At 38.0% G+C, this 27,672-nt stretch overlaps 2 protein-coding genes across 3 annotated transcripts in view; both read left to right on the top strand.

Annotated features, from left to right (window-relative positions):
• zmp:0000001167 (protein phosphatase 1 regulatory subunit 12A) overlaps positions 1-9,118 on the top strand; it is a 37,875-nt gene extending 28,757 nt beyond the window's left edge. Inside the window, exons 14-25 of one of the 2 annotated variants that reach the window (XM_067437264.1) lie at positions 2,056-2,146; positions 2,517-2,633; positions 4,016-4,109; positions 4,222-4,307; positions 4,389-4,445; positions 5,003-5,025; positions 5,112-5,175; positions 5,261-5,365; positions 6,784-6,834; positions 6,953-7,003; positions 8,055-8,089; positions 8,200-9,118. In XM_067437264.1, the coding sequence (XP_067293365.1) occupies positions 2,056-2,146; positions 2,517-2,633; positions 4,016-4,109; positions 4,222-4,307; positions 4,389-4,445; positions 5,003-5,025; positions 5,112-5,175; positions 5,261-5,365; positions 6,784-6,834; positions 6,953-7,003; positions 8,055-8,089; positions 8,200-8,206 (781 nt within the window). In that variant the 3' untranslated portion in view covers positions 8,207-9,118. The remainder of the gene's footprint in view (positions 1-2,055; positions 2,147-2,516; positions 2,634-4,015; positions 4,110-4,221; positions 4,308-4,388; positions 4,446-5,002; positions 5,026-5,111; positions 5,176-5,260; positions 5,366-6,783; positions 6,835-6,952; positions 7,004-8,054; positions 8,090-8,199) is intronic. The other variant, XM_067437263.1, reaches the window with a different exon arrangement.
• Positions 9,119-13,741: 4,623 nt separating this feature from the next.
• pgghg (protein-glucosylgalactosylhydroxylysine glucosidase) lies at positions 13,742-27,483 on the top strand. Its single transcript, XM_067436145.1, has 14 exons — positions 13,742-13,811; positions 14,304-14,585; positions 15,294-15,504; positions 16,647-17,091; positions 18,151-18,270; positions 18,355-18,486; positions 18,563-18,674; positions 19,339-19,411; positions 20,086-20,222; positions 21,455-21,588; positions 25,472-25,567; positions 26,385-26,482; positions 26,823-27,031; positions 27,149-27,483. Exons 2-14 carry the CDS (start codon positions 14,339-14,341, stop codon positions 27,217-27,219), a joined length of 2,085 nt encoding a protein of 694 aa, XP_067292246.1. The 5' UTR covers positions 13,742-13,811; positions 14,304-14,338; the 3' UTR covers positions 27,220-27,483.
• The last annotated feature ends 189 nt before the right edge of the window (positions 27,484-27,672 follow it).

Genomic DNA, 27,672 nt, shown 5'->3' with positions numbered 1-27,672 from the left:
AAAACGATGTGCACACAGAAAGCTGTATAGTGCGTTATACGAAGTTCTCTTGCGTGTCTTTTTGCACTTGACAGATTAATAAACACAAAAAATATGTCCAAATATCCTCATGAACAGTTGGTTATATCTGAAAGTAACAGTTGAGAAAGAATGGCATGTGTATCAGTGTATTGGATCTGTGCAGCTCTTAAAGCAAAAGTAGCCTAATAAACCCGCTGCCGTCTTTATGCTAACGGTAATCAAACTACAAAAGGCAAAGCTGTTCTCGACTGAAAAACCCTTGTAACTATTTTTATTCATAAAGTTAAAATAGTGTGCAATTAAAATAAAAAGTATTTTAAGAAACTGTAATCAAATAGATTACCGTTTCTTAAAATACTTAATATTTTAATTGTATCTGGGTTCAGTTGTATTTATTCAAGCAGTTCCTAATGTGTGTGTACAATAATGTGTTGTCAAGTGTTTTTAATAATGCTTGAAATTTATAGTAAAGCTAGTTGTTTTTGCTACAGTATTTTTAAATTCTCCTGTTTGGGGCATTCGTCTACGATGAAATGTTTTGCAATAAGACTCAGAATTTATGTGAATGATATCTAAGTTTTTCATTATTTTTACTTTAGCTTACTGGCATTAAACTATACGGAAGCTTATTGCATTCACTTGAGAGAAAAAAAATCTACTCTGTTTTTCTGAATTAATGACTTAATTATCTCAGAATTATGAGATAATTTTTCATGAATAATTTTGTTCTGTTTTTCTGAATTAATGACTTAATTATCTCAGAATTATGAGATAATTTTCCATAAATAAATTTTTTTTGCTCTGTTTTTCTGAATTAATGAGATCCCTCAAAATCCAGCCAAGAGCTCTATTTTAGCTGGATTGCATGGAAGTAAACATGTCCCGCCTTTCAAATTTGTGCAGACAGCCAATCTCATGAAAATTCGTATAAATAGTAGTATAAATAAGTGTGCAATCTTGTGGAATGTATACGCTAAAATGAGTTTTGTGTGCATATGGTACACAGTTTTTCACGTGCTTATGATACGCACTTTATGGCATATTATACGTACGAACCCCCCATCCTACCATCCCCAACCTACTCAAGAGCATGTCATATGCATGCACGCGAAAGACTGTGTAGCACGTGCATTATCTCAGTAAACATTCCACACAATATACATTCCAGACGATATACATTAGACACGATTTCACACTCGTACTATTGATACGCATTACTATGTGATCGTGTTAAGATGATGCATCTGAAATGCATTCAGGCTGGCTACGTGGTGACACGAGACAATCAGGCAATTGTTGAAAATACTGGATCCTCATGGAGTGCAATAGCAATGTCAAGCAGATCAGAATGTTCATTTCTGCTGTCTTGAGCTGTCTGCACAAAGTTGACGCACTAAAAACAATACAATTTTTATTACTTAAAGACAATGTCTCAAACCCAACGTAAAATAAATCCGGATTAAATTTGAAAGGCGGGACATGTTTACTTCCATGCAATCCAGCTAAAATAGAGCTCTTGGCTGGATTTTGAGGGATCTCATTAATTCAGAAAAACAGAGCAAAAAAAAATTATTCATGAAAAATTATCTCATAATTCTGAGATAATTAAGTCATTAATTCAGAAAAACAGAGTAGATTTTTTTTTCTCAAGTGAATGCAATAAGCTTCCGTAAAACTAGCATTAGGAATTGTTAAAATTCAAGCGATACCCAACCCTAAGCGTATTGTATGTTTATACACACTGAATGTCAATGAATGGATTGACAACCATAATGAATATCATTTTGGCTTCAATAAGATTTTCCCAATAAATAGACTAGAATAAACCTAATGTCCTCCATGATTCCTGTTATTGCCGACTACAAAGCACTTATATGCGACGAGCTGGTAATCACAACTTCAGAAATGGCAAGTTGGACATTTCCGATAGCACACGAAGGCAACATTAGACCAGTTTGGACCAGCTACAAGCTAGTTTTAGCTACGTTTGGATTGTTTTCATTGGCTGATGCTTGAGTTTGTATGTGTGTGTAGGTCCTATCTGACTCCAGTGCGTGACGAGGAAGCGGAAGCTCAAAGGAAAGCCCGATCCAGACATGCCCGTCAGTCCAGACGCTCCACGCAGGTCAGTCTATTAAAAAAAACATTAAAGAAAATTCGAAATGTTGCCTTGGATTCATCTATTTGACATGGAAAGCAACCAACCACAGTTTGTTTTGTTTTTATGTAATATTTAGCAACAGATAAATATGAAATCATGATAGTTCTACCAATTGGTGCTTCCTCAGAAGTGCTCATAGTAGTAGCCTGGGAAAATAGGGTTAATTTCATGTGGCATATGTATTAAACAATCCATAGGCGGTCCGTCTAAGGCTATATGACCTTTAACCCTGAACTCTGACCTTGAAAAAGGGAAAACATTTGTGTAGAGCAGTTGCACTTAAACGCAGCTGGACTCCAGACATCTCTGTGTGACCGTTGTGTTTGCTCTTCAGGGAGTTACTCTCACAGACCTGCAGGAAGCCGAGAAGACAATGAAGACGGAAAACAAGGGAAAGGAGAAGAAAGAAGAGGAGGAGAAAGACGCGAAGCAAAAGAAGGCAGAGGAAGGGGTGAGAAAGGTTGAGTTTAATCCAAATATCTGTGTGTGTTCTGCACTCGGGAAGTATTAAAGGTTAAAGGTCAAATGGGTCATATTTTTCGATGGTTATATTACTTTCTCAAATGGGAAAATAAGAGTCGATGTTTGCACTGGAGCAGACGGGGTGGATGATTAGCGGTGGTGGATAAGTAAAGAATCAATATTACTGTTGATTACGGTTAATGATTTCATCAAACACACGACAAACCTTACTCTATATATATTGAAAGAAGTTTCCTCTGCTCATCAAGCCTGCATTTATTTGATCAAAGCTACAGAAAAAAATGTAATATTGTGATATATTATTACAATTTAAAATAATTGGTTTTCAGTGTATTCTACTTTAAATGATCATTTATTCCTGTGATCAAAGCTGTATTTTCAGGATGGTTCCTCCAGTCGTCAGTGATCATGATCCTTCAGAAATCATTCTCAGATGAGGATTCATTTTCAAAGTTGGAAACAGTTCTGCTGCTTAATATTTTTTTTTATAACCTGAGATACTTTTTTATAATTCTTTGATGAATAAAAAGAAAAAAAAAGAAGTAAATGTTTTAAAAATAGAAATCTTTTGTAACAACAATATACACTGATCAGTCATTTGGGGGTCAGTCATTTTTTTTCTTTCTTTTTTGGAAATAAATCAATAATTTTATTCAGCAAGGATGTGTTAAATTGATAAAAATTGATAATGAAGTAGATTTATATTATTTGAAAATATGATTTTATTTTGAATAAATGCAGTTCTTTTGAACCTTTTATTCATCAAATATATTAGGCAGCAGAACTGTTTCCAACACTCATAATGAATCCTCATATGAGAATGATTTCTGAAGGATCATGATCACTGAAGACTGGAGGAACCATCCTGAAAATACAGCTTTGATCACAGAAATAAATGATCATTTAAAGTAGAATAAATTGAAAACCAAATATTTTAAATTGTAATAATATATCACAATAGAAGAAAAAAAATCAGTATTTTTTTATCAAATAAATGCAGGCTTGATGAGCAGAAGAATCGTCTTTCAAAAACATTATGAATAGTAATGTGTCCAAACTTTTGACCTGTACTGTATATCTATATATCAAAGTAGTCTCTTAATCGAAATTTAAATATATGTTAAAGTGTAATTTATTCCTGTGATCAAAGCTGAATTTTCAGCATCATTACTCCAGTCTTCAGTGTCACATGATCCTTCAGAAATCATTCTCATATGATGATTTGAAAACGTTTCTTATTAATATTAATGTAAAACTCAATTGTGTTGCTGAATTGTTGAGCTGTTATTGAGAATGTTAATGTATGTTTTAATCAAAGCAGATTTTGTGAATGTGTGTGTGTGTGTGCAGGAGGTGAGCTGGCGCTCTCGTATCGCTAACCTGCAGAAGTCGGATTTGCTAGGACTCACACACCCCCCTGGTGCTCCACGTCCTGACAGACAGGGTGACCTTTCGCCTTTAACCCATATCACTGGATTTCATAACAGCACGCTGATCTGTTTAGGTATCTCTCTCTCTCTCTTTCTGTAACACTTGTTCTGCATTGTGTGTGTCAGATGCAGACAGCGCAGCCGCAGACAGTGAGGAACGAGCGAGGGAGCGCAGGAGAGCCAGAGCGAGGAGGAGAGGAAAAACTGGGGAGGTGATGAAGATGAGGACGTGTGATTCAAACTGGAGTTTAGAAAGAGGTCCTGGATGTAAATGTTGACCTATGTATTTTCAGGGCGATGAATATGACCCCAGTGGAGAGGAGGAGAGCAGTGGTGGGCGGGACCCACAGGTCTGGCCAATCAGCATGCACATTTAATTGATTGACAGTGATGAGAGAAAATTCTGTATATTTATAGTTATATTTTATAATTATAGTTAATGCACAATTAATTGATTGTAGTAATAGCACTTTTTTTAATACAATGTATTTATTAGAAATATATTATGTATATTACATATATGTGTGTGTATATATATATATGTATATATATATATATGTGTGTATATATATATATATATATATATATATATATATATATATATATATATATATATATATATATATATATAATATATGAATGCATTTCATTATATGTATATACTGATTAGTGTTATTTATATATTCATATATATATATATATATATATATATATATATATATATATATATATATATATATATATATATATATATATATATATATATCAGAAATATAAAATACTGTTTAAAAATGTAATTTTAATGTTTTCATGTATATTAGTTAATTTGATTACATTTAGTCTGATTAGTGTCAGTTTTATGGATGTCATGGTTTTTGCTGACATGTTTTGCATCTCCCTCATACAGACAGACAGACACGTGAGCAGCAGGTACGAGTCTGACCTTTGACCTTTCACTGTGCTTGACGATGTCAGCATGTGTCCTTCTCATTCTCTCTGTCTTTCCTTCCTCTCAGGTCTGATTCGGTTTTGAACGATTGCATCCTCACGAGAGGATCGGAGTCCCGGGACTTTAAGAAGGTCTGGAGGGGTTTGCGGTTAAACTGATTGTGTTAGCAGGAGGTTTGTGTGTGTGTGTGTTATATGACTGTGTCGTGTGTTTCAGATGTTTGAGGAGATGTCCAGAGAGAACCGCCGTCTGCAGTCGCAGTTATCAGACACACAGAGAACCATTTCAATTACCCGCGTGGAGCTGGAGAAGGCCACACAGGTGCACACACACACACAAACACACGAACATGAATCAGCTGGATTGTCATGACAGCAGTGTCAGAAATTAACTTTTTTTTGTAGCATATCCATCTATCCATCAAATGAAGCATGCAGACGCTTCTACAAACATTAGTGAAAGAATGGGTCGCTCTCAGGAGCTCAGTGAACTCAAGCGTGGTACCGTGATAGGTTGACACCTGTGCAATAAGTCCATTCGGGAAATTTCCAAACTACTAAATATTCCACAACTGTTAGTGGGATTATAACAAAATGGAAGCATTTGGGAACAACAGCAACTCACAGAGTAAAATCACAGAGCGGGGTCAGCGCATGCTGCGGGTCACAGTGTGCAGAAGTCACCAAATTTCTGAAGAGTCAATAGCTATAGACCTCTAAACATCATGTGGCCTTCAGATGAGCTCAAGATCAGTGTGTAGAGAGCTTCTTGGAATGGGTTTCCATGGCCGAGTAGCTCATCTAAGCCTTACATCACCAAGTGCAATGCAAAGCGTGAGATGCAGTGGAGTAAAGCAGCCGCCACTGACTCTAGAGCAGAGGAGACGTGTTCTCTGAGTGACCAATCACGCTTCTCTGTCTGGCAATCCCATGGACGAGTCTGGGTTTGGCGGTTGCCAGGAGAGCAGTATTTGTCTGACTGCAGTGTGCCGAGTGTAAAGTTTGGTGGAGGGGGGTTATGGTGTTGGGTTGTTTTTCAGGGGTTAGGCTTGGCCCCTTAGTTCCAGTTAAAGGAACTCTTAATGCTTCAGCATACCAAGACATTTTGGACTGTTTTATGCTCCCCACTTTGTGGGAAGGAACAGTTGTGGGACGGCCCCTTCCTGTTCCAACATGACTGCACACCAGTGCACAAAGCGTCGGCCCATAAAGACATGGATGAGCAAGTTTGCTGTGGAGGAACTTGACTGGCCTGCACAGACTCCTGACCTCAACCCGACTGAACACCTTGGGATGAATTAGAGCGGAGACTAAGAGCCAGGCCTTCATGTCCAACATCAGTGCCTGACCTCACAAATGAGCTTCTAGAAGAATGGTCAAAAATTCCCATAAACACACTCCTAAACCTTGTGGAGAGCCTTCCCAGAAGAGCTGAAGCTGTTATAGCTGCAAAGGGCCCAAACTCCATATTAAACCTTACGGATTAAGAATGGGATGTCATTAAAGTTCATGTGCATGTAGAGGCACATATATATATATATATAGTCGTAAAGGTAGAATATACAGCTGAATTCCTGAAGACTGCTGTCATTTTCATAATAGACCACACAGATATTTTCATATTTGAATGGTTGTATTCAAATACTGTAACAAGACTGATATTGGTATAGTTTTCTTCTAGTAACAGTGACACCAAATACCACTATATTTGACTCTTAACTGTGTTTGTGTGCATTGCAGAGGCAGGAAAGATTCACAGACTGCACAGCTCTGTTGGAAATGGAAAAGAAGGTTCGTTTACAGAACATCAAATTCAACTGAAGTAATGAAAAACATATGGAAATGTCCCTGTATGGAAGTTTTCAATCTTATGATGTCATTCCACGTGTTTGTTTTCTCTCGGCCTCAGGAGAAAAAGATGTTAGAGAGGCGAGCCGCTGAGTTAGAAGAGGAGTTAAAGGTGAGAGCGCATGTTCACGGAAGGCTTGTTCTGATTGGCTCTTTCAGTCAGCTCTGATGCTGATTGGCTTAGAGGCGACTGAAGCATTGTGAATCCACTGAAATGGAGAGAATGTGTCTCTTAATACTGTATCCCTGAGAGCGATACAGCCAGCACAAGTAAAACCAGTTTGATGAGGCGTGTGCCTTACACACTTACTTGGCATGACACAAAGTCCTAAACGATAAATCATACTTCTGCAATATTAATATGAGTTTCTGTTCTAACTAGTTGTGATGGTTGCCTGGTTTCTATTTCGAGTTTGTAGCAAAATATAATATCAAAACCGCAACAGCCGAGTTTGAAACTGACAAAGTGGGCGAAAAAAACGAATTAGTTTTCCTTTGTAAAACTAAAATATTTAAATAGTGATTGTATTCATTGTTATTATTGTTCATTTAGATTTTATTAATTATTATTAATATATACATGACACAGTTGTCCTTGCTTAGTGGCCAATAAAACTAATAGAATATATTAACATTTAATAATATAACTGACATAAATGACAGTCAGTGGCCAAACAAAGGTAATATATTAATATTTATTTTATTAATTGTTGCTGCTGTTATTAAAATTAATCATCTTAATTATTAATAATATATAATTAGTCCCTAGTCAGTGGTCAAACAAAAGTAAAACATTAATATCTATTAATCTCTATTGTGCAATTAATATGTATTACTACATTATAAATATATATTTAATATAAATGTGAATGTTTATTTGTGTGTATAAAATAAAAAATGAATGCATGCATTTTAATTGTCATATATTACAATATTATAAATGTATTTATTTTATGTATATAATTTTTATTAATTACGGTTTTATTTACAGTTATTATATAATTCACAGTTCCTGGTCAGTAAGTGGCCAATCAAACTAAAATGTAAAACAAAAACAATATATTGATATTAAATATATTACTATTTATACTACTATTATTAAATTATTTGGAAAACGGCAGCTTGAACATTATCCAAAATATCTCCTTTTGTGTTCCCTGGAGGAAAAAAAGTCATATGGGTTTGGAACGTCACGAGTGTGAGTAAATGATCAGAATTGACATTTTAGTGTGAGCTACTCCTTTGAATGAGAAACTCGTGTGACAGGTAAAAAGACCTTGCGTATGTGTGTGTGTGTGTGTGCTGCAGGTTTTAGGGGATCTGAGAGCGGACAACCAGAGGCTGAAGGACGAGAACGGCGCGCTCATCAGAGTCATCAGCAAACTCTCCAAATAGAGCGAGAGAAGGACAAGCAGAAGAGAGAAAGAGAAACTGTCCACCACTCACAACCCCCACCGAAATCCTTCCCGAGAGCCAAAGAAGGGAACAGAGGAGGAGAGGAACATCAGAGGAACTACAGAGAAGAATGTCACTGTTTCACGACGGGTCGCGCTCAGCCGTGATCTTTTACCTTCCTGCAGGACTGTGTGCGTGTGTGAACTTCATCCGTGTTCTCAGGAGGCCAGCAAGCGAGAAGATGCAACAGAGCTTTCTCTCTTTCTCTCTCCCTCACACACACACACTCGCACTCGTGCACCATGCACATTCCCATAAAAGCGTGAGCGCACACACTCCACACACATTCCACGAGTCTCAGGCAGCTGAAGTCTGCAGTATTTTTGCATCTTTGCACAAACACACACACACACACACAGACACACACGATTGAGAGGTTCTCTGAATATGTCACTCAAATCTCCACAGACCAGTTCGACAATCATTCATTGACATTGGTGCAGATTTTCATGCTTGCTGAAAACACGCCAGGCTGTTGTTTCGCAGCCAGTTATGCTATGCATCTTTATTTTAAAAACGACACTTGTGGCGAGCAATGCGGAAATGTCTGTTTTCGTATTTTTTACCCTTGTTTGATCCATCCTTGCTCCCGTCGTCTTCCGAAGCGAGGGCGATGGCTTTTGTTTATTGTGTAAATGTGCAAATATTACGCATTTGAACTCATACCGCTATAAACTGTAACATGATATTAGCTCTATTTTCTCCACGTGTTGTTTTTCTAATATATTAAATGACTGTTGGCACTTAATAAAATATCTGTGTTTGTAGCCTAGTGCCTGTTTACTGAAGTTTTGCCATTTCTCTTCTCGGGTGTATTGTTTATTGCAATTTGTGCTACAAAACAACCGTTTCAAAATCTTCCTGAACAGCATTTTTGGGCATCATAATGTATAAGTTTTCAAACATTTGATTCTAATGTTATGCTCAGAATTATTAGCCATGTTTGATTTCATCAGTTTCAGAGGGGAATCAGTGCTGCATTATTAACCTTTTTAGACACAAACCCAACATTTCATATAAACATTCAATATAGAATTTGTGAACGTGCATTTAAACATTAAATTCATCTGCATTTTTGTGGTTTTGTTTGTCAATCATAACATTTTATTTTTTAAATTGAAGAGATTTATAGGGTACAGATACATTGAACAGAAATCAAATCTCCAGATCCTCCATATTTTCCTTATGCAAAAAGAAATCTAACAAAGTTATAATTCTTCTGCAAACAGTGACTATACATTTTACATACATATGTACACAACTACACATACATGCATAGTTAACTTTCCTATACATGCGCATGCCATCAAAGTATATCTGTAGTACATACATGTTAAATGCTAAGCTTTTAATTGAACATTTTAGATAGCATTTCTCGACATCATACACACATTTGTACACTCTATATAGTATTTTTATAAATAGTATTTTTTACAATATGTGTATGCACTTTTGATTTGGATGTTCAATTCAACATTTTTGGGTCATTAAATATGTTTAAAGTAGTACTGTCAAATCGATTAATCGCATAAATGTAAATAAATACATGTATGTATGCATATATATACATATACATCCATGTGGATGTTAGTTTGACACACACCACCAACCTAAGCATTGCTGAGACCATGTTCAGCCTTTCATGGAAACTGTATTCTCTGGTGGCTGTGGCTCTTTCAGCAGATAATGCTCCTGACACAAAGCACAAATGGTTCAGGAATGGTTTGAGGAGCTCAACAACGAGTCAGAGGTGTTTACTTGGCCTCCAAATTCCCTAGATCTCAATCCAGTCGAGCTTAAAGGAGCATACAGCACTTAAAGGATCTGCTGCTAACATCTTGGTGCCAGATACCACAGCACATCTTCAGGGGTCTAGTGGAGTCTATGCCTCGATGGGTCAGGGCTGTTTTGACAGCAAAAGGGGGACCAATATTAGGAAGGTGGTCATAATGTTATACCTGGTCGTTGTATGTACACACACACACATATATACACACACAAATATATATATATATAGGCCTATATACAAACTTTTTTGGTAGATGCGATTAATCTATTGGACAGCACATTCTGTTAAGCATTTTTAAGACATCAAATGTGCATATATATATATATATATATATATGTTTACCACAATTCACTTTTTGTTTAGTATTTTGGGGTATGTGCAGATTTGAAGATTCAAAATCATGTGAACGTTTGATTAAAGTCTTCATTTTTAGCAGTAGCTATTAAGTTGTCAGTCTGTCTCTCTCTCATCTTTCTCCAGTTCTCCCTAATGCGCACAACCAGATGTCCCCTATCATGAGAGAGAGAGAGAGAGAGAGAGAGAGAGAGAGAGAGAGAGAGAGAGAGAGAGAGAGAGAGGAGAAACAGCTGGAATAATGAATCTAACATTCCCACAGAGAGAAGGACAGGAAGTTACAGTAAAACTGGACAGTGTGAGAGTGAAAGGCAAAATGATTCATTCGGCCTACTTCTTCACCTTGTTTAGCACTTCAGAGTACAATAAGAATATAACGGAAAAACAAGAGGGTGAAAAAACGTTAAAAGTCTCTTCAGTATGAACTCCAGGGAGATTCCGACACGTGCTACGCGGATCAGACATTTGCCTCTCGTTACCTTTGGCAAAACACTGAATGACCCTTGAGAATGAATGCCATCCTCTCATCTGTTTGTCTCATCTACATATACACTGACAACAAGGACAGCTCCTAATAAGGTACGCAGAGCCAGTCTTGCTGTAAATATCCCTGCGGCCTGAGGGAGAGAGAGGGAGAGGAAGGGAGGGCGGAGAGGAAAAGTCTGGAGCGGATGGATTGCGGCCTTATAAGGGTAAAGCTGCTCTTTTCCCAGGGTCTGGAACCCCAAACTCCGGCACGCTGCCAAAGGGAAACCGAACAGGGTTTGGCGCCATCTAGAGCCTGACTAGTGTCATGATGACCAAGAGTTGCAAGAGTTCCATTTACTTAAAGGGATAGTTCACCCAAAAATTAATTTACTCCCCCTCAAGTCATCCTAGGTGCATATGACAGTGTTCTTTCACACGAATACAATCAGTTATATTAAACAATGTCCTGGCTCTTCCAATCATTATAATGGCAGTGAATGGCAGCCCAAAAAAGTGCATACATCCATTATAAAAGTACTCCACACGTCTTCAGGGGGTTAATAAAGGCCTTCTGAGGTGTGTTTTTGAAAGAAAAATTAGAAAGTAAAATATCTAGCTTCCAACAGACCACATTCTGTATAAAACGTACAAAAAAAGCGCACCTGACGTATGACACGTATAATGTAGGATGTAGTGTGAGCGTTTTGAACTGCTAGAGATGCATAGCCGTAATTTGCGGGTGGGATGGGTGGGACATGTCCCCACCACTTTTTGAAACATCTCGCTTCACGAATGAACCTAACTAATAAAAACAAAACATCTCTGGTTAACTAGAAGAGTATCATTTCATTCGTTTGTTAAATAAGAGGCAATCAGGCGTTGCCGCTGTTATCAGTGGTGCAGATTTCTCTCGCGGCTCAGTCTTCACACAGACGAGCGTTTTAATCTAACGCTTAACGCCGTTGCAGAGACTTTCTGTTTGTTCCGGTCAGATCACGAAACAAAATGCACAAAAACTGTCCCTGCTCTTGATGTACAACCACTGATGGTATTCGGTTTGATGAGAGAAAAAAATACACCACGAGGGCAGATTAGAAACGAGAACTTCTGACAAGTTTAACAGACTAGACCAGGGATTATAAGCAAAGTGTGCAAATCTATGCCTTTATTCACGTGAAAAATCTTGGCACAACGCTTTATGGTGTTTAGATGCAATAATTAAACGAGATCTATATCAATAAATGAACTATTTGATTGATTTCAGGACATCTGATATAACATTGTATCAGCAATGCTACCCCCCTTAATACGCCATATAGTGCATATCATGCTCGCCAAAGCTCATTTTGACGTATGAGCGCCCCTCATACGTCAAAATGAGCTTTGGCGTGCATATAGTACGCAGTTTTTCATGTGCATATGATACACAATTTATGTCCCACCCACTTTTTAAAACAAAGTTACGCCACTGTAGAGATGCTACACTTTCTGTGTAAGTTACGGAAGTGTAAGTGACGGATATTTGACTTTATAAAGTTTTATATAAGGATATTTTTCTTACAAAACTCCATCGATTCTCTTTCAGAAGGCCTTTATTAACCCCCATGCGTGTGGAGTACGTTTATGATAGATGGATGCACTTTTTTAAGCTTTAAACTCAATAGGCCCCGTCACTCCCATTATAAAGCTTGTAAGTGTCAGGATATTTTTAATATAACTCTGATTACATTCATCCGAAAGAAGAAAGTCATATACACCTATGGCTTGAGGATGAGAAAATTGTGGGATAATTTTCATTTTTGGGTGAACTATTCCTTTAATGTAACTTTCATGTTTTGTTCTACAACAAAATTGTTTGCATTTTGTTTCTACAAAGCAGAAATTGTCATACTTGGGTAACCTTCTATAATGATGAATGAGAAACAACATTAAAAATATTTATTAATGTTTAATAAATGTTTTAATATGTTGTTTAAATGTTTAAAATTTAATAAATTAATGTTATTAATGTTTTTGTTTTCACAACTTTTCACAAAATAATTGATATTATATACTTAATTTATTACTTATTTTTTTACAATTTAATTTACTATTTTTACAAATTTATATTTTATTCTACAACATAAATAATGATTATAACTTGTGCATTTTGAAACCGTTGTGTTCATTAAGTCAGGGGTTTTTAAACTGGAAAAAGTCTGTACTGAAAAAGAACTGTAAAAAAGAAAATAAAGTAATAAGATTAAAATAAATAAATAAATAAATAAATACATTAAATAAATAAATGATTAAAGGTATGATTAAAATGAAGAAAAAAGGTTAGTTGCTATGTATTAATTATAGCCTATTAAAATAAATAAATATACATTTTGGATAAAATATATAAATTATATTAAATAAATACATGTAACAGTGCATAACTATCGTGAGTAGAAAAATATATAATAATGTAACGTAATAGAAACTAATATTAGATGCTTTCTGGCATTAACCACTGACCTAATTTACATCTTCTTGCCTGAGGATTTCAAACAACTAACTAAACCGCCCTGTAATTACGACTGGTTTTAGTACAAGGGACCGTGACATAAAAAATGAAGGGGAAAAAATGAACCCATTTTAAAACAAATCACATTAGAAAGACGGCCTTTATATTAAAACGCAAGATTCTTTGGAGACGTGTTCATATTTTTTATTTTAAAAAGGGAGCCACGTCCTTGACCAATCAGAGACGCTGTTCGAGCGCAACGCCCCGCCCTTTCCAGTCACTTGACTGTTGCTCCGCCTCTTTTTTCACGTCCGCTTCAGTGAATGAGACGAGTCGAGGGACGCACAACAGATGTTTGATACATCAGTAAGTACTGAGATTTATCATGAAACTTGTTTCTGTTAAATAAGTAACATCATTCTTTTGATGGCCAGTCAAAGAGAGGGATCTCAGCTGTCTGTTTGCATTGGTAAAACTTTTATTTTCGTTTGCGGTGATCAAAGTGCATTTGTCACGGGTTTAAAAGGCACCTAGAGTAAAAGTACAGGAGTAAAGCTCACAAAAACATGTACAAAAAGAAGAATAAAAAGACCCCAAATCATTTTGAAAAAATATACATGAATTTTGCATAGTTTTTGTGCATGCCTTACATAAGTATGATGACTGAAGTGAAGATGAAGATAATAATAAGAATATTTTAAGAGATGTTCTGACCTTAGTCATGAGGTTTTACATTACAGGGTTTTCTCTGATTATAATTTTCAGTTAAACTGTTATTTTATAGTTTTTGTCATAGGATGTCAAATGGCTTTCTGCATCTAAGTTACACATCCCCTCATTTTTCCTCATCTTTTCCAGATGTTTTTCTCTTGACGGCAGAATTGCCTCAAAAAATGACCTCTGTCTCTGTGGACCCGTACATCTTCACCTCTGACACTCTGCCCTCTGACCCTCGATTCATGCCAGCGCTGGCCAACGGGCTGCTGGGATGGAGAGTGTTTGATTTGGTTATGCATATGGGCGGGGTTTATAATGGGGAAGGCGGGACTTGTCACCGCGGTAACATTCCATGTCCATTAGCTGTTCAAATGATGACAGCGGAAGTGGGACGACACATGTACAAGTTAGACATGCACACAGGTTAGTACACACACACACACACACACACACGTTTGTTTTTGTGACATATGGGGACATTCCATAATGGTTTTTATGCTGTACAAACCGTATTTTCTATCCCCTTACACTGCCCCTACCCCTAAACCTACCCATCACACACACACACACACACACACACACACACACACACACACACACACACACACACACACACACACACACACACACACACACACACACACACACAGCCCCTAAACCTACCCATCACAGGAAACATTCTGCATTTTTACTTTCTAAAAAAACTCATCCTTTATGATTTATAAGCCTTTTGAAAAGTGGGGACATGGCCAATGTCCTCATATTTCACCCTCTCCTTGTAATACCTGTGTCATACCCATGTCATTATACACATTTGCAACCTCATATGTCACAAAAACATGCCCACACACACACACAGCCCCTAAACCTACCCATCACAGGAAACATTCTGCATTTTTACTTTCTCAAATAAACTCATCCTGTATGATTTATAAGCCTTTTGAACAGTGGGGACCGCTGGCTGGTCCTACAATATAGGAGATCTCAGGTTTTACTATCCTTATGGGGACATTTGGTCCCCACAATGTAATATAAACAAGGGCACACACACACACACACACACACACACACACACACACACAATGCTGCATTTAAACATGTACTTCAAGACTCGCTCTCTCTGTGTATCAGGTATTTTCTCTCATACCGTGGTCACGTCTCGTTTCGAGGCCACTCAGGTTTTGTACGCTCACCGGCCGCAGTCAAACCTTCTGGTGATGGAAGTTCTCCTCAAGCGCTCTGAAACCAGTGCCGAGCCAATCACGGTGCAGCTACAGAGCTCTTTCAAACCCCACAGCGATGACATTGATTTCCAGGATGCACCAGACTACAAGGGCGGGAGGTACGCCCTCTTTATAATATTTGCATCTTGAATTGCAGTTGGACTTCTTTCTTTCTTGTTTTTATTGGCATATTCATTTTAAAATTGGTGTTCGACGACAAAATATATAAGCAACAGAAAAACTTTTCATTCAGTACTTTATGCACTACTTAATACAGTGCCTGTACAAGATTAGTGTTCATTATTAACCTGGAAAAAACCCAGACAACAAATTTAGATTTGCTCAGCAAGTAGTCTGGCAAAGAGTTCATTCAAGCCAATTTCTAATCCGTCGAAATCGCGGCACCAATCAGACACGTACAGATTTTGTACATTACGAAGCAGGATGCCGGGACTCCTCATGCGTTCGAATCAGCTATCGCGTCTGATTTAAGCCATTTAAACTTTTCCTTTTCGTTAAAACCCGAGTAAAGAACAACACTCGCTACCAGATGTGGATTACACCGGCTACTGAGATGAGGAGGATGGGGAGTGTGATCATGTGCTAACACACACACACACACACACAGCAGCTCTGTATCTTGCCTTTCTGTGCTTATTTCCTCACACTAGATCTAGTAGTCATGTAAAAATTGTAAATAAATAACTAGCGTGACTACGCTCAAGTCTGAAAGTGTTCTAACACATCTGAAATGACTGAATCTGAACAAAGTTTGAGACACAACTTTCCAAAGACTCCTCAATATTATTTTATTCTCAAAATATTGCAAATCTCGTTCTAATCGCAATACAAATGCCTTACAACGGGGACAAATGTGATCAGAGCTCGATGCTTTCTGTTCGACCGTCAATCCGAGATGTTTCAGTCACTCTGAGGTGCTATTAGGGTTTCCAAAACGTTGCGGTGGACACCAGCTATCAGCTATTATCATATTTCTTTTACAACAGCGGCAAAAGTCGTCAGAAGCCATTGCAACATCTTCCTCGAAATCACAAACAGAGAATTGCTGTCTCTGATGTTCCTCCGTCGCTCTGCTACGTCATCGTCCGTTGGTGACGCCCCTTTGGAAATGATTTGCCTATGAAGCTTTGCCAGACCATAACTCAGTTACTACTGAGAATGCTCTGGTTTTAACCAGGCTAGTTCGTTATGTCGAACGCATAAACACTACACGTGTCAGCAGACCCTTTTTTCTCTTCAGGCATATTTTTGGACAGACCATCTCTTCAGAGACTCCTGGAGGAGTCCGTCCATTTGTGCACCTGATCTGGACGCCCATCGCATCCACTCTTACCCTCCCGCCGGACCAGAGCCAGTCCAGCTGGGTCTTCCTGGTTGCCCTCGCCGGGAGCGACCGCAGCGCCAAATCATGTTTTGACACTGGTTTGGGGCTTATTGATACTGGTGACTTAAGCCCCTCCCACCGGAGGAGCTGGGCGGAGCTGTGGAAGGGGAGCAGCATTGAGGTGGTGGGAGCAGAGACCCTGAACCGTGCTCTGATTGGCTGCATGTTTTATCTTCTCAGTTCTTTCCCATCTTCAGTTAAGGACGCAAACGGGCCGTTTGTGTTCGGAGGGGTCAGTCCTGGGGGTTTGTCAAACGGGAACAAAGATGAGGATTACCTCGGGCATGTGTTCTGGGACCAGGTGAGTTTAAAGTCAGTATGAAACTGAAGAAGTTGTGTTAGACTTTTCTTATATATTGTGACATATTTCCAAGTGAAACCGCTTCTCAAACAAGAACAAATGTTGGGCGGGGCTTGATGGTTGTGGTTTGCTATTGGTGTATCTCAAGTGAGGGACTCAGAATCAGAAAAGAGATGAAGATGGAGAGGAAGCCATTTTGATTAAACATTATGAGGGAACGTGAAATATAAAACAAATAATGATGTGGTGATAAATAATTTATAATAAATACTGCAAAATTCCATATGACAAATTTGAATGAATGATTTATTAATTAATTTTTTCAAAAAATTAGTTATTATTAGTTTTATGCTATTGTACAACAACTACTCAGCAGAACTGAACTTCTTTTCATTGATGTATGGTTTGTTAAGATAAATAAAAATAAATAAAAATATTGAGAAAATCGCCTTTAAAGTTGTCCGAATGAAGTCCTTACTTAGCAACACCTATTATATACTAATAATAATACATTTTGTATATATTTATGGTAGGTATTTTACAAAATATCTTCATGGAACATGATCTTTACTTAATATCCTAATGAACTTTGGCATAAAAGAAATGATAATCATGATAAATAATTTTGACCCACACAGTGCATTGTTGGCTATTGCCAAAAACATACCTGTGTGACTGGATGACTGTATTTGTGCTCCAGGGTCACATATATATTGCCGTTTAAATGTTTGTAAGATATGGTATTGTTTTTGAAAGAACTATCTTCTGCTCACTGTGGCTGCATTCATTTCATAAAAAAATCTAGTAAAACCAGTAATATTGTGAAATATTATATTTTTATAAATAATTAATCTCATGATTTTCATTCAGAACACTATATATATATATATATATATATATATATATATATATATATATATATATATATATATATATATATATATATATTCTTACATTTTACATGGACCCCCAGCCCGGGACAACTGTGTCCCACCCAGTTTGAAAAACCCTGCAGCTTTATGAAGATTTTTTATTTTGTCTCTGTGGCTCCCCCTGCAGGACACATGGATGTACCCCAGTGTTGCGCTCTTTTATCCCTGTCTGGCCAAGGCTGTACTGGAATACCGTGTGGGAACACTAGAAGGTGCCCGAGCAAACGCCCAGCAGATGGGCTACCAGGTGCAGTGGGTAAACAGGGGCTGTTTCTAAATTATTTGTAGCTTTTTATACTCTTATATTCCGCCTTACTTCCCATTTAATCAGGGATTGAAGTTTGCATGGGAAAGTGCGGTAACGGGCCATGACGTTTGTCCAGAGGAAATTTATTCACAGCAGGAGATCCATATCAACGGAGATGTGGTTCAGGCTTTCCAGCAGTACTTCTATCTCACACAGGTACAGCGGATACACTCGTTAACACTCCTACACCTGTACCAGAAGTGCATCTTCTGTGTCTCGTCTATCATCACAGGACCTGGAGATGTTCAAAGAAGGGCGGGGCAGTGAGGTGGTGTGGGGCGTGGCTGACTACTGGGTTTCACGGGTCACATGGGACCCGACTGACCAGCAGTACCATATCAAAGGTAAACCGTGTGTGTGTGTGTGTGTAATAGATGAAAAACATATTAGATGACAATTACAAATGTTGTTGTCTTTACAACTAACTGAAATAAGTTACTACTAAGTAAAATTACTAAAACATATAACTAAGAATGAAATAAAAATAAACCAATTAAAAATAATAATTATTTAAACAAATTAAAAACATTATAAACAATAAAACTTAAAAAATGGCAAAACATTACAAAATTACTACTTTTGAATGGCTGATTTACACAAAAATTTAAATGAAAACTGAAAATATCAAAATTAAAGTGGATTCAAAATATTAACAACAAAACTATTATACAGTATAGCATATATTAGTAAATAAATAATACTAAAACAACACTGGTCATGACATCATTGGTCATGCATGTATTCAAATACTTGAATTAATGGCTGAAGTAGCACAGAATGCTTTGAATTTTTTAATAATTTATCATTTTTTTATTGCACATTCAGGTCTTAAAAATTAATAATTACATCTACAATTAATTTAAAATAAAGTAACAAATGTATAATATAAATGTATATGTACAATATATGTATATACAATAAAGTATAATACAAATAAATATTACATTATATATATATATATAAATTAATTAGGTGATGCTCTCTCTCTTTGTGTTGTTCATTTGTTAGGTGTGATTCCTCCTGATGAGTACTACTTCACGGTTGACAACTCAGTGTTCACCAATGCTGTCGCCCAAAGCAGGTGTGTGTGTGTGTGTGTGTGTGTGTGTGTGTGTAATCCTTCCGTTATGGGGACAAAATGTCCCCACAAAGATGGCAATATCCGAAATCCTTGTCCTTGTGGGGACATTTTTTGGTCCCCATGAGGAAAACATCTTATAAATCACACAGAAGGAGTTTTTTTTGAGAAAGTAAAAATGCAGAATGTTTCCTGTGATGGGTAGGTTTAGGGGCAGGGGCAGGGGCAGGGGCAGGGGCAGGGTGTGTGTGTGTGTGTGTGTGTGTGTGTGTGTGTGTGTGTGTGTGTGTGTGTGTGTGTGTGTGTGTGTGTGTGTGTGTGTGTGTGTGATGGGTAGGTTTAGGGGCAGGGTCAGTGTAGGGGGATAGGATGTACAGTTTGTACAGTATGAAATCCATTACGCCTATGGAAAGTCCCCATAAAACATGGAAACACTACGTGTGTGTGTGTGTGTACATAATCACTGATGCTTTGAACAAATCCCAAACCCTCGGTGGTAAACACCGTTAATGCTACAGACATGAATGATGCCTCAAATTGTGTGATTGATGTGCTATTACTTTTATAAACAATCAAACTAACGATCCAGTTTATTATAAAAAAAACAAAAAAATTACTGAGGATTGAAATTATGAACATATATGAGACGTTTTTATTTTGTCCTCTCCTATGTGTAGTCTTCAGTTTGCTGTGGAGTTGTGCGGCCTGTTAGCGCAGACGGCTCCTCCCGCATGGCAGGACGTTGCTGATAAGATCAAAATTCCCTTTGACCCAGAACTGAAGTATCACCCAGAGTTTGATGGCTACACACATGGTGAGATGCCCTCTTCAGCTTCATGTTGTAGTAATCATCCTTATATCATGTGCCGGATTCACCTTTCTAAACAAGGACACCTCAGAGATTGAGTGCCGCAGGAATGAATCCTAAAATCCAGAAATTCGTTTATTTTTGAAATTCCTGTTCCCTTGTGCCAAGGTCAATCGGTCAGTAGGATTTCAGTAATCAGTATCAGTCTCTCTCTCTCTCATTTTAGTTATGAGAAGAGAACCGTATTCATCTGCACAGTGACGCCGAGCCGAAGCACACCCAAAGCGATGTTCTTCCACAAAATGCATGTAGTTTCGTTTTTTAACTATGCCAAAAGCTTCTTCACGGGTTAGTGACATCACTAACCCTAAAATGTACATATGCAACAAAGGCCATGTTGAGAAGAGGAAGAGATGTTGTAGAAAAGCACATTTAGGAGTCGCTCAAGCTCTCCCTTCCATCCTTTCACATTTAGTGCAACACAGTACGTAACGCAAATGCAATAGCAAGATGAAAACACAAGTTATAATGATAACTAAACTAAACTATACCTGTTCTCTCTTCATTCAGCAGATATTCTCTGGCTCTGTGTGTCTTACAACAGTTCCCACACCAGCCATTTATAGATTATCATGACAGAATATGCTAATCAATGACTTGAGGATAGTAACTCCACATTAGCTTCATAAATTCATCAACTAGCCTTTCAGAAACGTCCTGTCTCATTCTAGATGTCGTCACTTCTTCTTGAGTCTCTTCACCACCAACGTCGATTTGAACACAAAAGGCTGAACAGTTTTAGTGTGTGTCTGCTTGAGGTAATTAGAGCGGTTAACACAAGCTCTTGAAGCTCCGCCCTCTTCTGGAAAGGGGGCCAGGAGCAGAAGCTCATTTGCATTTAAAGGGACATACACAAAAATGGTGCGTTTTTGCTCACCATCAAAAAGTGACAATTTTAACATGCTAAAAAAAAATCTGAAGGGTATTTTGAGCTAAAACTTCACATGCACACTCTGGGGACATCAGAGACTTATTTTACATATTTTAAAAAGGGGCATTATATAGGACCACTTTAAACTAATTTAATAACTAAACTGAATGTAATACTTGTAAGAATGTCATATAAAATATTTAGTTCATTGTCATTTTGCTTTTAAATGTTGTATTCTTTGTTGCAATTTAATATATATATATATTTTTGAAGGTAATGTTGTGTGCGACTGCTTTATATTCCTCAGGAAGTCGAGTCAAGCAGGCAGACGCAGTGTTGCTCGGATACCCATTGGCTCTCCCCATGACCCCAGAGGTCAGACGCAATGATCTGGAAGCATATGAGGCCGTCACAGATCCACTCGGACCAGCCATGACATGGGTAAGTAACACATACTATGCCGTACTCATCATGCTCTTTGTGGGGTGTGTGTATAATGGGGGGTTATGCAAAACAAACTTCCATATTCTGTAAAACAGGCCACTTCGCTTCCGGTTCTGGTCTTTTGTATGTGCATTTTTCTCAAGATGCCTTCAAAGGAGTGAGCAAAGATGAGCATAACCGGTGTTCATCGCATGTGCTGATTGATATCCAAGATTTTAATTTTTGTTTAAATTGAATAAAACAGCAGCAATAAAATAACTATCTAGAGCCACGTTTCGCCCGCAGGAACTTTACCCAGGAACCAGGAACTTTGGGTGGTACTCGGTGTGTTTAGACCGCAGGAACCAGGGTCTAAATGAAGTTCCGGGTAAATATTTCCCCCTCCAAACGCCCTGCTCGCGAGGTAGTACTTTTTCAAAGTTCAAAAACTTTCGAGGGCGGGACTTGGGCGCTGAACGTGCTGATTGGTTTAGCATTTTATTTCAACCGGCATTTTTAAAAGTCTTTTGCGAGGTTCGTTCTGCGTTCAGTAAATATCAGTCTTGCTCTCTGTCTGATGGCACGCGCCGCGTTCGTTTCAGCCATCTCACGTTCAATGTCCGAAATAGCTGATAATAATATACAGTCTTGTTCAAAATAATAGCAGTACAATGTGACTAACCAGAATAATCAAGGTTTTTAGTATATTTTTTATTGCTACGTGGCAAACAAGTTACCAGTAGGTTCAGTAGATTCTCAGAAAACAAATGAGACCCAGCATTCATGATATGCACGCTCTTAAGGCTGTGCAATTGGGCAATTAGTTGAATTAGTTGAAAGGGGTGTGTTCAAAAAAATAGCAGTGTGGCATTCAATCACTGAGGTCATCAATTTTGTGAAGAAACAGGTGTGAATCAGGTGGCCCCTATTTAAGGATGAAGCCAACACTTGTTGAACATGTATTTGAAAGCTGAGGAAAACGGGTCGTTCAAGACATTGTTCAGAAGAACAGCGTACTTTGATTAAAAAGTTGATTAGAGAGGGGAAAACCTATAAAGAGGTGCAAAAAATGATAGGCTGTTCAGCTAAAATGATCTCCAATGCCTTAAAATGGAGAGCAAAACCAGAGAGACGTGGAAGAAAACGGAAGACAACCATCAAAATGGATAGAAGAATAACCAGAATGGCAAAGGCTCAGCCAATGATCACCTCCAGGATGATCAAAGACAGTCTGGAGTTACCTGTAAGTACTGTGACAGTTAGAAGACGTCTGTGTGAAGCTAATCTATTTTCAAGAATCCCCCGCAAAGTCCCTCTGTTAAAAAAAAGGCATGTGCAGAAGAGGTTACAATTTGCCAAAGAACACATCAACTGGCCTAAAGAGAAATGGAGGAACATTTTGTGGACTGATGAGAGTAAAATTGTTCTTTTTGGGTCCAAGGGCCACAGGCAGTTTGTGAGACGACCCCTAAACTCTGAATTCAAGCCACAGTACACAGTGAAGACAGTGAAGCATGGAGGTGCAAGCATCATGATATGGGCATGTTTCTCCTACTATGGTGTTGGGCCTATTTATCGCAGACCAGGGATCATGGATCAGTTTGCATATGTTAAAATACTTGAAGAGGTCATGTTGCCCTATGCTGAAGAGGACATGCCCTTGAAACGGTTGTTTCAACAAGACAATGACCCAAAACACACTAGTAAACGGGCAAAGTCTTGGTTCCAAACCAACAAAATTAATGTTATGGAGTGGCCAGCCCAATCTCCAGACCTTAATCCAATTGAGAACTTGTGGGGTGATATCAAAAATGCTGTTTCTGAAGCAAAACCAAGAAATGTGAATGAATTGTGGAATGTTGTTAAAGAATCATGGAGTGGAATAACAGCTGAGAGGTGCCACAAGTTGGTTGACTCCATGCCACACAGATGTCAAGCAGTTTTAAAAAACTGTGGTCATACAACTAAATATTAGTTTAGTGATTCACAGGATTGCTAAATCCCAGAAAAAAAATGTTTGTACAAAATAGTTTTGAGTTTGTACAGTCAAAGGTAGACACTGCTATTTTTTTGAACACACCCCTTTCAACTAATTGCCCAATTGCACAGCCTTAAGAGCGTGCATATCATGAATGCTGGGTCTTGTTTGTTTTCTGAGAATCTACTGAACCTACTGGTAACTTGTTTGCCACGTAACAATAAAAAATATACTAAAAACCTTGATTATTCTGGTTAGTCACATTGTACTGCTATTATTTTGAACAAGACTGTACATTGTCATTTTAAATCTAGCTTTACAAGCTTTCTGAATATGCTGCTCTTTTCTGTCGTTGTTAATTACCTCTTTAGTAAACCTAACGTTATACATAACCAGCAAAAGCAGCACAGCTTGAATCTCTTCCATGCTCGTTATTCATTTTTTTACAGTCTATTTTTCACCATGTAATGACCTGACCGATTACTTTTAAGTGTGTGTCCTTACATGACGTGACAGCGCCCACCACGCTCATGTTGACAAGAGAGGAAAGCTCATTTTTCTGAGGGGTAAACTTTTTATTTCATAAGTTATGAAGATAATGTTGGAATAATGACACAGCGTATATAAGTTTTTACTTAAACTGCGCCTGACAGAAGATTTTTTTTTTTCTGAGATGATTATTACACTTTACAACAGATAAATTGCTTATATAATACTGTATTAGTCCTGGGTGCCGTTAAGAGTTGCTATGGCTACAGTTAACACACTCCAGCGGCTGGAGAAAACAGCGGCGACATTTTTGATGCGGCAGACAAACTGCATGTGACAAAATGATTGCGATTGATCGCGCAAAAATGATTACTGTCCGTCACTGGCTTGGAGGAGCAGTCGCGCGCAGTCCTACATCACCGGACTAATCTGCCTAATCTTCACGGAACTTTATCGCGGTGGAAACGAAGACAGTTGCAGGTCTGGGGGGGAGAAAAGTTCCTGTAAAAAAGTTCCTGGTACAAATTGTTCCGGGTAATTTTGGTGGAAACGGGGCTTAGGTTAGCTGATTACCTTAAAGGGATAATAATAATAATAATGTGTTCGATTTATATAGCGCTTTTCAAGGCACTCAAAACGCTTTACATTGAAGGGGGGAATCTCCTCAACCACCACCAATGTGCAGCATCCACCTGGATGATGCGACGGCAGCCATATTGCGCCAGAACGCTCACCACACACCAGCTGATTGGTGGAGAGGAGACTGAGTGAATAAGCCAATCAGGAGAGGGGGATGATTAGGAGGCCATGATGGACAGAGGCCAATGGGCAAATTTAGCCAGGATGCCGGGGTTACACCCCTACTCTTTATCGAAGGACATCCTGGGATTTTTAACGACCACAGAGAGTCAGGACCTCGGTTTAATGCCTCATCTGAAGGATGGTGCTCTTTGACAGTATAGTGTCCCCATCACTATACTGGGGTGTTAGGGAAAGCGCACTTTCCCACACAGACCACAGGGTGAGCGCCCCCTGCTGGCCTCACTAACACCTCTACCAGCAGCTACCTGGTTTTCCCAGCTGTCATTTATTACTCATCCTCATGCCTTTCTTTACTACCTTTCTGAGGCTTGAAAGTGAAAGTTGCATAGCTGTCAATGGATATCCAGAGAAATCTCAGATTTCATTAAAAAGATCTTCATTTGTGTTCTGAAGATTAATTTATTTTTCAATGAACTATCCCTTTAAGAGTCCATAGATCATTTTCTCTGACAAGCGGATGCAATGAGACAATGCTCATGTGATGTTCGACATAAAGCCTATTATCTGTGAATCCAAAATATACTTATTATTTTTTGGTTTTGTGCACAGTATTATTCCTTGTAAAATGAGCAAGAAGTGTAAATATGCGTTTATGTGTGCGTCTGTTTGTAGGGCATGTTCGCGTTAGGTTGGCTTGAACTTGGAGAGGCTGAAAAAGCCACAAAGCTTCTGCAGAAATGCTTCAAAAATATCCAGAAACCCTTTCAGGTACGTCCCAGCCCTCTCTCTGCAGATGCCAGCGCGTCTCATACTATATTTGGGTAACACTTTATTTTAGGGTTCAAATTGCACTATTAACTAATTAACATGCATATTACTAGGATATTGCCTTTATTAGTACATATAAAGCATATGACCTTATCATCCCTTAATCCCACCCAATACATAAACACTACAAAAACAACATTACTAAGTAAATTAGAAGTTTATTGAGGCAAAAGTCATAGTCAATTGTGAATGTGTTCACCATTCTAAAGTGTTACCTATATTTGCATACTATTTACCTTATTTTTGCTGTATGCAATACAAGAGTAATACAATACTAAGTATGCAAGCAGAGAACATTTTATGGAAACCATATCCCACAATCCAATGCAGAACTTCCATTTTCAGTGCAATGGATAAACCCCAAACCTTTTCAAACACGATTTTATCACGATTTTCAACATTTATAATAATCATAAATGTTTCTTGAGCATCAAGTCCTCATATGAGAATGATTTCTGAAGGATCATGTGACACTGAAGACTGGAGTAATGATGCTGAAAATACAGCTTTGATCACAGGAATAATTATTATAATATAACACTATTTATAACACTATTTGATTAAAGTAAACTATTTGATTATTTTTTATTCTGTGGCAGGAACAAGCGTATGAGGTCAATAATGAGGTCATGTGACAACAATTAAACATTTGTTACATACAGTACTATTTAAAATAGATAGACAGTATACTATCCACGGTACACAATGTCTATAAAGCAGTACTCTAATCTAATCTAATCTATGTCTCTTTGTGCAGGTGTGGAGTGAGTCGGCTGATGGCTCAGGATGTGTGAACTTCCTCACCGGTATGGGCGGCTTTCTGCAGGCGGTGCTGTTTGGCTACACTGGCTTCAGGTGAATAAAATCACTGCCAGCTTGAAAAGAGAGAAACTCTCTTGATCACATCTTTACATTTAATCATTTAGCAGACGTTTTTATCCAAAGCGACTTAAAAAAAAGGGGAGAGCAAAAGAAGCAACGACCAAACAAGGGCAACAACCTGCAAGTGCGAAGTCTCAGTTAATCGAGCACAGTACACAAACTATTTTTTTCTCTCCAAACAAGCAAACAACATTTAATTGGATAGTTAAGTGCTAGTCTTTATTGGTCAGGTGCAGTTGGAAAAGATGTGTCCTAAGATGCTTTTTGGAAATGGCTACAGACTTTACTCTGTCTTGCACCCGTCCTGTGTTAGAGTGCAGAAGGAGCATCTCGCCTTTGCTCCACTGCTCCCACCGGATGTGGATGCCCTCAGTGTGAAAGGTTTGAGCTATCTGGGCCACAAGATGGATTGGTTGGTAAAGAGTGCAGAAGTGAGCGTTTCAGTGTGGAAGTCTGGGAGTAAGGACCCGTTCGCTCTGGAAATCGTCCTGAATACAGGAACTACAATCCCACTTATTCCAGGTAATAAACACACAGCAGTAAACAGACGCAACTGACCGACAACAGATTATGAATCGTAATGAGGGTGTTTGCTATGGCAGTGTATTAATAATGGTTTTAATTATCGGTCGTCCACAGGACAGTCAGTGACGTTTCTCCGGCAGCCTGGTCAGATCCGTAAAGTGAACTCTGGTTTTTACTGCTGCTAATGATCCACGTCACAGACCAGCTGTCTGATGTTTGCTTGTGTCCTGGGATTTCATCCAAATTTTTGAAAGCGTTAAAACTTTTGTATTATACAATACACTTTATCAAGACTTAATGTACACCTGTATGGTACAGTATATACAAAACAGCATTTTACTGTAATAATGTACTAAAATGCCAAATATTTGAATTATATAATTATTATTGTTACATTAATCACTCTGGGAATAACAACAAATCTGTTTACAATAAAACTGTTGATCAGGTATGCCTAATTGTAATTTTTTTTTTTTTTTTGGCATATAATAAGTTGTCTTTCCTTGTTTTGTTGACAAGTAAAATCTCAAAGTTTGTAGTTTTATCTGAATAAGTTTCACCAAACACTTTTATTGTATATATATATATATAGAGAGAGAGAGAGAGAGAGAGAGAGAGAGAGAGAGAGAGAGAGAGAG

Source organism: Pseudorasbora parva, chromosome 25 (assembly GCF_024679245.1).
Source record: "Pseudorasbora parva isolate DD20220531a chromosome 25, ASM2467924v1, whole genome shotgun sequence".
Taxonomy (NCBI): domain Eukaryota; kingdom Metazoa; phylum Chordata; class Actinopteri; order Cypriniformes; family Gobionidae; genus Pseudorasbora; species Pseudorasbora parva.
Note: the sequence above shows the minus strand (reverse complement) of the source record. Positions and strands in the feature narration are given on the sequence as shown.